This window comes from Stegodyphus dumicola, chromosome 7 (assembly GCF_044657685.1).
Source record: "Stegodyphus dumicola isolate Sdum_Otavi_A_Nest chromosome 7, ASM4465768v1".
NCBI lineage: Eukaryota > Metazoa > Arthropoda > Arachnida > Araneae > Eresidae > Stegodyphus > Stegodyphus dumicola.
Window position 1 is genome coordinate 120,749,288 of NC_140774.1, and position 17,115 is coordinate 120,766,402.

Consider the following 17,115-nt stretch of genomic DNA (forward strand, 5'->3'; position numbering starts at 1 on the left):
TCTTATTAGAAAAATCCGTTTGGTATACTCAACAATACATCATAATCAACAATACATATAATTTCTTTATAAGTTACTGGTTATTGGCTACAAAAAATAGAAATGAAATATAATTTAAATTTCTGCATTCAAATTTTAAAACAGGCAAAGTCTAAAAATTTCCTTATTGTTATCTTGGAAATCACAAATTAAAAAATTAATGCATAAACACGTTCAGTTTAGACCAAGTAAAGGTATAGTTTATTGATGTACGTGGTATTTCAGTGTGCCTCCATAGCTTTAAAGTTGTAAACACATGAAAAGAAAGCTCAGTATTTTGTTGTTAGTAGTCTCACTTGCTTGATAAAGGTCAACACAAGCCCACAATACCCGACTTAGCTAAGTTCTGCCCACAAATTTGAAAGAAAGCACCTTGGAAAAATGGGTCAAGAGTCTCTCACCCCTTTTCTGCTACCACCAGCCACCCGAGAAGACTTTTGGCTCACTACATATTTAGATGTTGTACAGACATTATACATTTACAAACATCTATATCTTCCCTAGAATTCAAGCCAAGGCCCTTCAGTACAGCAGTCAGAGTCACTAACCACTATTCTGGTTGGGCAGCGTGGTATTTTGATGAACTGAAATGGTCCCTGGCTAAGTTACAGGTGCAGTGCCAGATGTGCAGTGAAAGGATGGTGAGAAGCACCACAGTCATGATGCTTTAAATCCTTCTTTTGTTGCTAAGACTTGAAGATGAAGTCTGTAAGTAGGGTAATAGGGTAATGAATTTTGGACCATGACTTGAGAAACACTCTTCTGATATATAAATTTTAAAACTCCAATTTCAAATTCTTTATTTCTATCATATAAAAAAATATAGACTAACATAGATTTATTATGAACCATTGTTGCATGAATGTAACTAGGGAAATATATAAAATATCAACAGACCTGCCATTCTAAATGATTGAGTATCTAGAGGAAAATCAATTCATAAAAAATGAAGTTGAAATTCATAAAAAATTCTCGTTATATTCCATAAATAACTAGAAGTACCATAGTTCTGAAGTTTTTAGTTTCAGAAATTCTGTTTGGGAATATTATCAACAAAACTTTTCTTACAAAGTGACTAAAACTTGTCGTGTGCTGAAAAACATTTTAGTAATTTTTTGCAATCTTTATTGTTTCAGATGTTGTTAATCCAATTATTTCCAGTAATTCTTATATTGCAATTCAAATTTTAATGGATGTTATATTTGTCAATGAACATGGGCATTTGAAAATCATCTCAAGGCTGATACTAGTATATAATAATTTACTCCCCCCTTTTTGTTTTTACATAAAACTAAGATCAGTCCTGTTTATCATAAAATTATGAACTTCTAAATACCACAAAATTATAGGTATTTAGAAGTAGAGTTTTAATTTAGTCTCTGTTATCAGGAATTTAGTCACTGAAAGTAAACATGTAATGTACTATGTAAATCTAATAGTAATTCATGTAAGTTGTAAAATTATATTTACCAGTAAATACATTACATAATATCTTTTCTGTTACAAAATTGTATTTACCATTAAATACATAAGCCAATTAGTGCCTGAATGATTTACATTACAAAACATTTTTAGTTCATTTTAAGTTCCATTTCGAGCAGCTAAAAGGACAGGTTGTATGGAAGTTTTATGGTTTTTCCTGTATGTAATATAAATACAAACTAGTTTCCGTTAAAGTCTTCTACAAAGGCATTCTTTTCTTTAACAAAGAACCGTAATTTGTCTTTTCCATAATTAGATGTCCAGTTATAAGTAATGGAACAATGAAAAAGTTTGTAAGGATTTGGAAAACATATTTTGGCGCGGGGGGGGGGGGGGAGCAGAAAAGTGACTGAATGATTTTTGTCTAATTATAATTTAAATGCAGAATTTTTGCTATAAATTCAACATCATGAAGATAAAATTTTTTGAAAAAATATAGCATATTCCATATGGCCTGGCAAAAAAAAAAAACTTTCTAGGATGGTGACATGTCGTAAAATATATGTGTTTCAAATTGTAAGTGTATTTCTCAAATAACTGGGGGGTTTACAAGCAATAAATACACATCCAACTAATTTAAATTTTTATTTTTTACTGATATATCTAAGTAATATAATTAAAATGCATTTAACATATATCCAGCTAATAATTTTTTTAAGATTTGCATCATTATTGTAATAATAAAAAAATATTTTTAATACAAAACCTTACACACTTTGGTACAGCTTCATGTAGTTTTTTTTATCTTATTTCTGATTTATTCCTCAGTCATTTATATACGTACATATACTTTTTTTTTTTTTTTTTTTTTTTTTTTTTTTTCCCAACTTAACAGCACAGAGGCAAAAGTGATTGGAAGAATGGAACATTAGCTGGAGGAATAACAGGAGGAATGATTGGTCTAAGAGGTAATCATGTATATCCTTAGTTGCTAATAAAGTATTATATTTATTCAAAGACCCCCTTACATTTTAGAATAAATTTAAACAAATAATAATGCAAGTAACTATTTGATAAGAGCATAGTTCTGATTAGAATGAAAGGCTAGCTACCTAACTGAATACAAAATTTTACTGTGGTAAAAAAAGAAGAATCAGGAAAATGATACATTGTTACCTTTTTACCAGTATAATATATGCAGGCCTAAACATATATTAAACTGGTTTACCAGTATAATAGATGCAGGCTTAAATTGAAGTCAACTAAATGTTGTAATTAGTAGTAGTTATGCAGTTTATAAGCTGTGTCCACAAAAGTCATTACTTGGCCTTTATTTTCACAACTGTTGGTTGTAGACACATACTTTCAGGTACAAAAAGTGTTTTAACTAATGCAAATATTCGTGTTTTGGGATTTTTTGTTAAAAATTTTCATTTTGCAAAAATTACAAAATCTAACTTTTTATATATACATTTTTGGTGCCTATATTTAGAGTTAGGAAAATTTTGTGCATATTATAAAAATGAAATACAAAACAAGTTAAATGTCTTACAAAAGGTTACTGATAGTAGATGCTGTACATAAAATGATAAGCAGAATATTTGCATTTTACATTATTAAAAATAAAATATCAATTTTGAAAAAGTTTCTAATGTTAATAGACTAAGCGACAAACATTTCTGTGCAGATTGTCAAGAAATGTATTGATGAATGTAAGGTTTTCCAAAAAGGAGATCTATGCACAGGATCTTGTAGAATTATGTTCTAGAAAATACTGGCAGGATTCAGAATTGGCATATTGCCAACTAGTAATATTATATGCTTAAATTAAAAATATTTCTAGTTTAATGAACGTTCCGAAAACTTACTAAAAACAAATATTTTTTTTAATTATACATAAGCAACTTAATTTTTATTAAAAATATATATGTATGTACAGCACAAAATAAAAAATATTACATATTTTAATTTAATGCAACTTTAGTTTAATAAATTTCTTTGTTGTCATTGCTCAGTATAATCAACAGAGAATGTTTCTTCGGTGGAATAAGACCGCTTTTACTTTCAGAATTTCTTTCTTCATTTCAAGTTCTGGCATTTTCTTCCCTCTTTAAGAAATCTGTAATTTCACTTTGCTTACTAGTTCGTACCAAGACGTTTTAAATTTATCAATATAGAGCTAAACAGTTTTGCAGCTCCCTTTTGAATTTTCAGATTATTTCAGCGGAAGGGTCTGCATTGAAGAAAAATAACTCAAGATTTTCAGCTAAGCTTAGGACTTCTTTTAATTCTTTTAATGTTAAATTATTAACTCCAGAATCTTCATCAGTTCTAGTGTCCTCAAAATCGATTTGATTTGCAGCTTCCGATTCTATATCTTTCAAATCTTCGTCAATTTCTTCTTCCGCTAATAAATCTTGAACGTCATCAATAGCCATGCTCACAAAACCTTCACCTCCGATTGATTTAGCAAGTTTTAATATGCCACCAATTTCATTTTCTGACAATTCACGCATGTTTTTTATTTCATCTGAAGAGGGCCATATCTTCTTCCAAGATATGGCCCTTCAACATTAAATGCGTTCAATGTTAAATCATCGTTAAATGCGGTGCATTTAATGTTGATGCTTTCAGTTCTTTCAGCAACAAAGGTACGATATCGATTCAGTTCTTGATTGAAAATGTCTTCCAAGCTTCCATTACATTAATTGATTTTGAATTGGTTATGTCTAAAATCTGCTGTAATGCTCTTCTTATGTAATATGATTTAAAGGTATAAATAATACCTTGATCCAGTGGTTGGAGTAACGAAGTAGTGTTTGGTAGGAACAGTATTTTGACATTGGGATGATTTAAATCTTGTGGGTGACATGGAGCATTATCTAATAGTAATAAGAGCCTTGAAGCTCAAATTTTTCTGCCTTAAATAATGTTCAGTGTCTGGCACATAACAATTTAAAAAACAAATTTTTAAATATATTCCCAGCTACCCAAGCTCTTGGATTTGCTTTCCAATATACCGGTAAGGTGTTTTTATTTACGCCTTTAAGCACACAACACCGTAAAGACACCTTAAATCAGAACTGAAACTTAATGTCTTAAAGACGAAAAAGTTATTTTTTAACACTGGCTCGGGGCAGACTGCCGACCAGCAGTGTGAGACACTTTTGTTTTTTAGGCCATGGAGACAAGGATTCGAATTTTGGAAGCTGAACGAGCAGGTTTTGCATTTTAGAGCACTTATTGTGACCTCACGATGTTCATCTTCTGCGGTAGTGAGGTTTCTTCATTGTTATCTGGGGACATTTGTTCATAGGGGTCATCTGAGGACATTTGCTCTTACGGCTACCGGATCCTGGTAGATAACTGGCAGAACTTACGAAACAAGCATTCTTACGTGTTAAATGACTATATGGGGGCTGTGCACAATATGGAAAAATTTCGTGCTGAGTTGGTTACATTTCTTCAGATTGCTTGGGCATTTTTCTTACCATCTTAGAGCGAAACTGTGTCGTAGGAGGGTTCTTGCAATTTATGAATCATGTTATAGCAAATCCGTGTTACAGGATGCCATGTTGTAGGAGGGCTACCTGTATAGCAAAAAAGGAGTCTTATTTTTGAGTAAATACAGTAAATATACTCTTTTGTTAGGAATTTTTGACTGAAATTATACTTTGAGATTTCAGAAAAATAGCCTGCTATAATACTTACTGGCTTTAAAGAAAATTTTTCAAAGAAAAAGAAGAAGCAATTCACACAATTTTTATGTATTTATACAATTCTAGTATATATGGAAAATAATTATTTCCTAAAAATATAATATAGATTTTAATTATGAATAAAGCTTGCATATAGTAATTGTGTATATATTTTAGAATAAATATCTATAAATACTTTCAATTCAGATGTTTTGCTGAATGCATTTAATAACTTTAACATAAGTGGTTTAAACTGCTCTTGTAAAACATACAAAAAAATTCTATATGAGATTTATAGTTTTAAAAAAGTAGTTCTGTACTGAGTAATTCTATTTTTGTTGCTAGAAAGAAGCTAGTGTATTTGTTAAAAATATTACATATTTTCATCTAATTCAACTTAAATTTTATGCAATTTTAAGTGTGCAGAACTTAGCATATCAAAAATCCTATTAAGAAGGAATATCTTTCAATCTTGAATTCTTAGTATTTCTGGAAGAAAACTTATATAAATGAATATGATCATCTTTGGCTCTTTTGTAATTTTTTAAACTTTCAAAATACTGTTTCTGATGTTATAAACCATGTAGCAGTGAGAACTGAGTAACTAAACAACTGAGAACGAATACTGATTTTAGAAGATGTGTTTGTAACATGGTGACCAATTATCAAATTTTTGTATAATATTGTGAACAATAGGTATTTGTGTGATTATGAATAAAAGGGTAGGATGTTCTTATAATTGAATATAAGCTATATAAGTAGCAGAAAACAAGATTTTGATTACTTTGTTTTAATTATATTTAATTTCAGTTACTGCCTAAAACAAAATTTTGTGAGATTTCCACTTTTCACCCCCCCCCTTCGCCCGGTAAAAGTGAAAACCATCTTCAGATTACTTTTATTAATTGAAAAAAGGAATATTAACGTAGGTCTTTTGTGGAGGTAAAGTAACATAAATTGAACTTTTATTAAGCAGAAGATATAAATATTTCAACATATGTTCACTTTGGATCTAAATTTGGCATGTGAATAATATGTGGTATTGACTTGAATATAAATGGCACCATAAAATTTAAAGTAGCAAAAAAGAAAAAAGATGATGTTTGAATATACGAAGAAAAGAAAGAGGGAAGAAAAAAAATACCTGTAATCATTTTCCAGCAGATTCAGGGAAATTTAATTACTGGTCCAACATTTTATTTTATGATAAATACAGTATTATTATTGGAAAATCTAGGTAACAGTTGTGTGTTATATTTTGGCAGCCTTTTGTGAACTGCTGGCACTGTTGCGCAATGAAATTTACTTATCCACTGCTATCACAACTGACTTCAATCCTGGTACTCACCCCATGACTTTCACTACTTTCTTCTCCATTCTCGCACAATATGTTGTCCTTGCTACCATCCAATGCATTTGACAAACAGCATTTCATGAAATCCTTGATACTCTCTGATGATACTGTTGACTATAAAATTAGAATTCATTGGCACAGAAGTGAACTAATGGCTTTCAAAACTTACTAGATGGTGTGAGCCCATAATTGCCTTCCAGAAGCCAATCTGAATAATGTTGTCATAAATGGTCTCTGAATGGCTTGTTTACCATGATATCAAGCACTTGCAATTGGGAAGTCAGGCCACCAAGTAAGACAATAAGGCCTGTCTTCTGTGGAGCAAGTTTAGTTTTCACTTTTCGTGTGAGATGATCCTTAAAAGCATGCAAAACTAACATGACTTTCTTGGCAAGCAGAGCTCTAGGTTTGCAGTTTCGAATAGCAGACAACCTATCAGTCCTGATTTCCATAGCCTTCTTTCTAGCAGGTGCCAGAGGATGGAGGCACCTATGGTTAACATTGGTAAACAGGTATTGTCCCACACTCAATACTGTCTAAAGTCACAAGACATCTCATTGGGAGTTAATTTTAAATATTATTTGGTTACATTCCCAGACAAGGGCTGTTAATTCAATTACATATGGTGACTGGGAGGTCGGCTTGATGATAACATAACATTTGAACAGAAATTATACATACATATGCATCAACACTTATAAATACATAAAGCATATATACAGTAGACCTTGCGAAGCTCTGGTTTGCGGAACATAATTCCTCATATACAGAATATTTTAATTGTTTCCATTTAATTTGCAAAATGCTAGAATTTCATTTATGCTTGGTTCAACATTCATTCATCAACAATGAAGTTAGCTGGCATTGGCTCTTGCCAGACATTATCAACAATTTTTAAGGATTTTCATCAAATGAATATGAAGCCAGGGAAACCATACAGATTGCAAATGCAATTAGCAAGAAAGGATTTTCAGAGGTGAAAGAAGAAAAAAAATTTTTTTTTATTGAGAATTGCATGACTGAGAAATGACAGATGAATGATTTCACTGTCACCTGGTGATTTTATAAAACCTGCCGATAGTGAACACAATGATGGTGAAGGATTGCCTTTAACTTATAGGAATTTAAAGGTGCTTAATCTCCTTTAACTTATAAGAAGTTAAAGGAATTTTTAAATAAGTCATAGGTACTGTCTGATTTTGCAAAGAAGATTGACCCAATTAAAAAAAAAATGACACTTTATAGCAGGCTTTGAAAAACTTTGCACTTCTTACCACAAAACTTTTAAAGAGTTACCTCAATCATTGTTGCAAGCAGAAATCATCAGCTTTTTTAAAAAAATAAATAAATAAATAAGTCACATATTTAGAAAGCAATAATGAAAATTTCAATTAATATTTGTTTATTTTCCTTTTAATTGCACCACTATTTAGGTTTCTTTAAATTATACATACTTTCTTAATCTTGTTTATAGCTAACACATTTTTTATATAGAAAATCAACTTTGCACAATGAGATTTTGCCATGCATTCAATGTATTAATGACAAACCTGGTGTTTGACAAAGGTTTACTCTAAGCACATAAATCACATTTAGATGCCTAAAACACATTTTAAGGAATGCAGTTATTCAAGCACTTATATAAAGTGCATAAAAACTTCGATACATAAATCGTATATGGGCACATAAAACACGTATAGTTCAAAACTGTTATATGACATGGAGCAGATGATAAGACATAATATTTGCAAAATAATGCTAATCATAAATCAGAAAAATTAGGAAAAAAGTAAATTAGATATTTGTGATCAGGATGAGGAGACGAAAATATTAAATTTTATTCAGGCTATGTATGATGATTAGATCCAGAGAAATCCATGTTTAAATATTCTTAAAGTAATTAGGGTTTCATCTTTTCAGGCTGGCTATTAGGTTGTACTGTATACACAGCACTGAGTTCTTGTCTTCGTGGCTCCTGTGGGGGATCATTTAGGTTTGCATGAAAACTTGCACATATTTCACTACTTAATTGTCAGTAATAAGTGATGTAATCATTGTACTTTGATGAAAGTAATATCAAGTGATTCCTCTTGCAATGCTGCATTCAATTATTTTAAACTTGAGGCAATGCTGCTTTTTGGCGCACCTTCTAAAATGTAAAGCCGGAGCAATTGAATACATGATATTACTTTGACTAAGCTACACCTTTTTTTTCTTCCTAGTGAATTGCTAAACTCTTGGGCAAAGTTTTTCATTTTAAAATAACACAAGGAGGTAACTTTCCTCCACTGGCTGTAATGGTAAACATAAACTTTATTCTCATTATCTTGTTGCTGATTGTTCTTAATGTAATACTTTTTAGCCCTTTCTCCTCTACTGTCATATAGCTTGGCATGATGAATATGTGGTGTTGTCATACAACATTTCATCAGCATTGCCTGTTGTAATGAGTATGAGCAAGGCTGCTGCATTTAGATGATGTACCATTAGAAATTCATCAATTCCTCTTTAACATCTGCTGGCTATCTCAGTATTAATATGGTGCTTCACCGAAGAACAAGACCATTTCTGCACATAAAATATGAGCTAACACCAGTCAATACTTGCTTGGAATGTAGTCTTGAAATTTCCTAGGCATTCAGCTGGATTACCTCATGTGAAATAGATATCTCATCTTTTCTTTTCACTTGAATGTAGGAAAGAACTCTACCTTCAAGTTCAAAATATTTGTTATATATATGTTATGATATTGTTTTGTTAAATATATGTTTGGTCTCCTGAAAGACTTCTCATTAAAAGTGCATTTTGCAGTTTCATCTCAGCAGCAATCCAATGCAAATGCATTATTATGCAATATATTAGATATATCAAGTTCATATTTCCTTCTGGCCTATCTTGCTTTGATTTTAGTGTAACGAACAACTGCAAGTTTGAAACTTGAATAGTAACTATGCCTTATTTTTAGACTTGATAATGCTTGGTGACAAACTAGTAAATCCCATTCTATGGAAATGAATAGCTTATACAGCAATATCACAATCTTAAAGATAAAATCAAGCAGTATGTTATGAAGAATTTCAACAGTGCAGTTGTTGAATAACCTTAACTTTAACAATGCAACCAGTTTTTAAAATGATATTGTTCCATTGTTATTTCAAAATGAGAAATCGGCATATTTTTAACTGTATACAATATGATGAACTGTAATCGTTTTTATTAAGTTGTGAAAGATGCATCTTTATTTTTCCAATTGAAATTTGTAATAAAATGTGTGACGCCTATATTCGGGCTGATACAGTATATGTATATATATATATATATATATATATATAAACTTTTCATAACTAATATTTGACATTTTATTTTAGCTGGTGTTAAAGCTGGAATTGTTGGTGCTGCAGGATTTGCTGCTTTTTCTACAGTTATTGACCATTATATGCGTTCACGTTTCTGAAGTTTCTAGAGAGAAAAATATATATATATGTGAATATAAACACTTTTTATTCAATATGTGTTTGTATTAGATATTAGATTTTGGTCTGCAAAATCTGAAGTTGTTGAAATATATTTATTAAAAAATTATTATCTATATCAAGACATTTTTTTTTAACTGACTAAGTTATGATACCAAAAAATTATAATTTAAATATGTCATTTGTTAAAAATCTCATTAAATGTATTGATTAAGTAAACATGAAACTTTTGTATTTTTCATGAAGTTAGTGTATCAAAAATGCAGGGTTGCTACACATTTCTGCATATGGAAATTTAAGCACTTTGAAGGACCATTAATGAGAAAATTAAGGGCCTAACTGAAATTAAATTAAAAATATTATTTATGCCTGAACTTCACTTTTGTAATACCATCCTAAAATTAAAATACATCTATAAGATGCATTATTATTAAACATAACTTAATTAACATATTATTAATAAGTTTAGGAATAAAATGAACTTTATGAAATTTATCAAAACATATTTGAAAGAAGATAAGTTACATTTATTTATGCTTCACTAATTGTTAGCTTTATACTGATTGTTTTTATGTCTCATTTTGTCACATACTTGCTCAGTCTAGAGGTTTAGTGAATAGCAGGTAGATTTTGTCAAGCGGCAAAGGTTAAAATGAAAAGAAAATCATAATCAGCATGATTCATAACAAAAGATTGGCTGTTGTCACCTCTGCTGCTTGCCTACAGAGAGACCTGCTGATCAGAACAAACCTGAAAGGCCTGATGTAGGCAAGGTTGGCAAGTTTTGTAAGTTAATTGGGCTCTGTCTGACACAGTTAATACCATAGCTTCATGTAGAGTTCCAGGGGTTTTAACCCAATTAATATACTTTAAGGTTCCAATAAGCCACTAAAGCACCAGAGGTTATAAGTTCTTTTGTATTATTTTAAGTCTCTCTAGGTGTGAAAAATAACTTTTACATGAATTGTTACATTTTGGGTTTTTATCTTGTGACTACGATAAGGATTAATGAATGGCAATAACTCGCTTTACTATGCAGAGGTAATTTTTAAGGGTAAGCAGTTAGTTATAAATAATTAAAGTAGGTAGCTAGATAACATTAGTCACTATGGATTTACTTGGCCGTTATTAAATTTTATTTAAATTTTAACAATATTTGTTATAAAGCCCTATTAAAGAAACCTTCCCAGACATTTTGGCTAATTTATATCAATTTCCTTCTCTTTAAGCATCTTTTCTAACAATTATAAAGCTCAATATGTAAAACAGTGTTCTCGCTAGTTTCTTCGTACTGTAATTTCTTGTTATTTAACAAATAACTATATTTATTATTGAAGTGGCAACATCATATTTATATGATGTAACCATTGCTCAGCAACGTAAGAAATTGTTTAAAATCAGAATTCTGAAGTTTGACCAGCTAGTACTTGTATGAAAATTTTGCCACTAAAGAATTGTATTCAAATTATATATCTCCATAAACTAAAACTAAAATTTAAGTTTTACTAAGAAGATTATCTGTTATTTTGTCAATTACTTTAAAATACATTACAATACTTTATCTCCTAACTTGTCAACCTCTCCATAATGTACCTGTGAGGGTTTACTTTATCTTTTTAAGCAAATTATCACTATGTCTGAAAACAGCTACAAAGCCAGACAAAGGTTTAAATAAGCCTCTTATTTAAAAAGAACTTAAAAAATAATGGCATCTTCTTATGCTAATAAAATCAATTAGAGCTTGTGGTAATGTAATTAAACAAGAAAAGTCAAACTAAATGTGGACTAGTGGTCAAAGACAATTTAATTTAAGCTGATTCAGTAAATTTATCATCATAACAAATTCAAATGTCAGCAGTGATAATGCAGAGAGAAATAATTACAAATTATCAGTGTTGGCAGGAACGAATGCAGCGAGCGAGTGGAGATCAGAAACACACTCTACTTCAAAAACCTCAGCTTAAAAACTAAGTTATCTGTATTCTGGTGAAGAAATAGAAATGAGAAATTATAGTAAAGACTGAAATTATAAACAACTAGATAATTTACATAATAACTATGCACATCCTTGAAGAAAAATTTTCTTTCTCTTTATGTATTCAGTTTTCCCCCTTCAACATGTTTTCTTTTCATTTTAGAATTGTTGAATTTAATTAAAGATTTCTGGTATTCTTAAAAAAAAAAAAAAAAAAAAAAAACTTAATGCATTTAGGATGTATAGAAAAAGCTGCTAATTTTGTTCCGTCTTTTTGGTAGATAGGTGGCGCTCTTGATGCGCGCCGATGAAAAATATTCCACTTGACACTTGAACATGAAGAATGACGCATGTCATATATATTTGATGCTTGATTATGTTTCATGGCCGCTATAAGCGGAAGTAATATAAGTTTATCGTTAATAAATGTTATTTCTATGTTCCGTGAACTCTTGAAATTTTGATTTGAAATTCTAATGCTCTCCCAACCTTGACTCCTGAAACGAAACGATCTTTGAATTTATGACTCATGAAGAGAGACACCACACATTTTTGGGGGGTCTGAAACCCGCGAAAAGGGGAATTACCTTTTGAAAGGTAAGACTTTTGATTCATTTGTTCTTAGTATCGATCTTTGAAAACGAAGCATGATGGATGATTTAGCAAAAGAGAAAAAGAAACGTGCTATTGTACGTAGTAAAGTTACTACACTTCTAAATAAACTTGAGAAATTATTATCAGAAGAATTAAGTAAAGAACATCTAGAAGATTTAAATTCATCATATGAATTGTTAATTGAATACCATGAGAAACTTAAAACTCTTGACTCAAAGATCGATGCTCTCATAATTGATGAAAAAGAATATGATAACGAACTACTTGTATGTGAAGAATATGATGAAAAAATTATAACGTTTAAAGCTAAGATTGTTAGTAAAGTAAAGAAAATTAACAGTAATGAAGTTGTTGAAAGAAGTATAATTACAACTAGTAATGGTATTAGTAGTACTCTGAATGGTAATAATGTTGTTACAAGTAGTGCTTCAGTAAAGTTACCTAAATTAAGTATTGAAAAATTTGCTGGTGATCCCAGTAAATGGCTCGAATTCTTTAATTCGTATGATAATGCTATTCATTCTAATCCAAGTTTATCTAAAATAGATAAGTTTACATATTTGAAAAGTTTATTATCTGGTTCAGCATATAATTGTGTTTCTGGTTATGCTTTATCTGAAGAAAATTATGATCTATGCATTAAAAGTTTAGAAGAGAGGTTTGGTCATAAAGATGTTATTATATCAAAATTCATGCAGATGTTGTTACAGTTAGAACCAGTTAAAAGTTCTTCAAATGTTTTTGGGTTAAGAAAGCTCTATGATCAGTTACAAATCTGCGTTAGAAATTTAAGTAGTTTAGATGTTACTAGCGGTTCATACGGACAGTTATTGAACCCAATAATTCTTAAATTGTTACCTGAAGATTTAGCTCTTGAATTCCATAGAAAAAGAACATCTAACCAAAATATAGAAGTAAGTGAATTAATAGAGTTCATTAAAATAGAAACTGAATGCCGAGAAGCAAGTATTTTGATTAATAGCTCAAAAGGTAATAAATACACAGGGGTTAATCCTAAACAAGGGTTAAAAAATTATAAAGTCAAATCACAAGCTTCTGCTTTTAACACATCGGTAAAAATGTTTTGCATATTCTGCAAATCAAACGAACATACATCTGCCGGATGTTTGAAATTTTCCGACGAACAAAAACGAAAGAAATTGAAACATGAAGGTCGCTGTTACAGATGCTTTCTGAGATCACATATGCGGTCGTTTTGTCGGTCAAATATACAACCATGCGAAAAGTGTAACGAGAAAAATCATAATAAACTTTTCTGCCGTTTGAAATCGAAAGAAATGGAAGATGTTAAATCCGCAGATACGCAAAATAAAACTTTAGTATCTACTTCCCACTGTAACACTCTAAAACCTGAAAATAGTGTACTTTTACAGACATGTTCTGTTATTGCTCAAAGCAAAAATAAATCGAGAATCGTAAGATTATTAATTGATTCAGGTAGTGAAGGAAACTTCATCACCCACAAGTTAGCGCGCGATTTAGAATTGCAAGTCATTAGAAAAGAATTTCTAACAATTTATTCATTTGGAAATCAGCGCGGTAACTCCCAAGAATTTGATGTATATAGTCTAAAAATAAAAAATAAAAACGATGATCGCTGCCTTGTTGTAGAAGCTATAGGGATAGAATTAATATCATCAATAGAATTCCAGCCGCCATCAACATGTCAAAACATTAAAGAATTTATGACTAAAAAGGGCTTGGAACTTTCGGATACAAGACCCGTTAATGAGAACATAAATATTCTGCTTGGCGCGGAGCATTTCTGGTATATACAAACAGGAAGTAATTCAATGATAAATGATGGTTTGTTTATAGTACCGACCATATTTGGATACACAGTGATGGGTAAAGTAAAAAATAATAATACTCGAATTAATGCGTTGTTTTTATCTGCCGTTGAAGGAAACACATTTGATTTGCAGTCATTTTGGAAATTGGATTCAATAGGAATTGAAAATGAAAACAAAACATTTTCGGAAACTGATTTGGATACTATTAAGCATTTTAACGACAGTTTGAAATTTAATAACGGCAGATACGAAACAAAACTCTTTTGGAAGGACAATAAATCACAACTCGCTGATAATTTTTTTGTTGCTAAACAACGATTTCTAGGACTTAAGCATAAATTAAAGGGAAATGATTTCCTATATAATGAATATGATAATATAATTAGAGAACAAGTTGAAGGGGGATTGTTGAACAATGTAAGTTTGTTGAAAATGAACCTAACTGTTATTATATGCCTCATAGGCCCATTATACGTGAAGGAAAAGTAACAACAAGAATAAGAATAGTTTATGATGCCTCTTCTAAGTCTGAAGGAGCTAAATCGTTAAATGAATGTTTGATATCAGGCCCTAATTTAAATCCTAACTTGTTGGATATAATTTTAAAATTTCGCGTACATAAAGTTGCATTTTGTGCAGACATAGAGAAGGCTTTTCACCAAATTCAAATTGATAGTGAAGATAGAAATTTTTTAAGGTTCTTGTGGTTTGATCATTCTTACGACGATAGTGACAATAGTTTAGGCTTTAAGGTTTTCCGAATGTGCCGAGTGCTGTTTGGAATGACAACAAGTCCGTTTATTTTGTCCGCCACTATCAAACATCATATTAAGGGTTATGAAAAGAAATATAGCAAAGCTGTTGACATGTTAAATAAGTCCTTATATGTTGATGACCTTATCCATGGAGCAGACTCCGTTGAAGAAGTTTTCTCATTATCAACTGATGCAGTTAAAATTCTTCAAGACGCTGGTATGAACTTAAGAAAATTTGAATCAAATTCCGTATCCTTAAAAAATCATTGGCAAGATATTAGTTTAATTAATAAGGAAGATAATTTGGATAAGAAAACATTAAAGGTGCTGGGAATAATTTAGGATATGGATGAGGACACATTGAAATTAGATGTACAAGAACTTTTACAACCAGTTGACTGGAAACACGTTACAAAGCGAAAGGTATTACAGATTGTGGCAAAAATTTATGACCCAGTTGGATTCATTGCACCCTTTGTTATCAGAATAAAATTCTTATTACAAGAGTTATGGGAATTGGGTATTGATTGGGACACAATTTTGCCCAGCTATTTGAGTGAAAAATTTAAAACTTGGTACTTTGAAATTGAAGTTATTCTCAACTTTTGTATCCCTAGAAAATACATATTAAATGATGAATGTGTAAATTTCGATAAAATAGAGCTTTTTGTCTTTTGTGACGCCAGCCTCAAGGGATATGGAGCTATTGCATATTTTCGTGATCCTGATTCTTGCTGTACGTCTTTTGTTCTTTCAAAGAGCCGTGTATCCCCACTTAAAAAATTAACCTTGCCTCGTTTAGAACTTATGGGAGCCATTATTGCCGCAAGAATAGTTAAATATTTAAGGAGATTATTTAATATCCAAGAAGATAATGTATTTTGTTTTAGTGACTCTAAAATTGTTCTTCACTGGATCAGAGGTACCGCTGATAAATGGAAACCCTTTGTTGCTAATCGTGTACGGGAAATACAAGATGTTGTATCACCTTCGCAATGGAAATACTGTAAGGGAAATGACAATCCGGCTGACATAGTTTCACATGGATTAAGAGCTTCTGATCTAGTGGAAAATAAACTTTGGTTCAATGGACCAGTGTGGTTAAAAGAAAAAATTTTACCTTCATCATCTTTTGATCCTTTGATCGAGCCTATGGTGGAAGAGGTACAGGTAGAACAGCGTCAAACTACTGTATGTTCTGTTATTAGCCAAGAGGCTGAATTTGAATTGACATCCAGGTTTTCATTCTGGAAAAAATTGAAATGCGTAACTGCATGGTGTTTAAGATTCTGCCACAATATTAAACCTACATCTTTAAAACTCAAGGGTTTTTTAACAGTTCAAGAATTGGATAAGGCAAGCAATTTGATTTTTAAAATCATGCAAAATTCCGAATTTAGAGAAGAAATTAGACTTTTGAAAGCAGGGAAGAAATTGAATCTCAGCAGTAAAATCCTGAAATTAAATCCTTTTCTTGATAGAGAAGAAATCCTTAGAGTCGGTGGTAGACTCTGTAACTCGAATCTTTCAGAAAACACAAAGTATCCAATCATTCTTCCCAAAAGTCACCAAGTTACTGAATTGATAGTCAAACACTTTCACGAAGTGAACCTTCACGGAGGAGCCACATTAACATTATCTGCTTTGCGACAGAAATATTGGATCGTTAATGGCCGAGAAATTGTAAGAAAAATAATTTGGAAATGTTTAAAATGTTTTAAAAATCGAACAAGCACATCCAATCAGATAATGGGCGACCTACCTGCTTCTCACGTATTGTCGGATAGAACATTCTCGAATACAGGACTAGATTTTGCAGGCCCCTTTTTAATTAAAGCTAGGAAAGGAAGAGGAGGAACGAGATATAAATGTTACGTTTGCCTTTACATATGCTTCACCACAAAGGCCATTCACCTAGAAGTGGTCAGTGATCTAACAACTGAATCATTCCTAGCATCTCTGAAAAGATT

The 17,115-nt window shown here is 31.1% G+C and overlaps 1 protein-coding gene across 1 annotated transcript in view; it reads left to right on the forward strand.

Annotated features, from left to right (window-relative positions):
- The window catches only part of LOC118182018 (mitochondrial import inner membrane translocase subunit Tim22), a 30,785-nt gene extending 20,683 nt beyond the window's left edge, over window positions 1-10,102 (forward strand). The window contains exons 3-4 of the mRNA XM_085820764.1: window positions 2,357-2,429; window positions 9,882-10,102. Of these exons, the coding sequence (XP_085676890.1) occupies window positions 2,357-2,429; window positions 9,882-9,967 (159 nt within the window). The 3' untranslated portion in view covers window positions 9,968-10,102. The remainder of the gene's footprint in view (window positions 1-2,356; window positions 2,430-9,881) is intronic.
- Window positions 10,103-17,115: the final 7,013 nt, after the last annotated feature.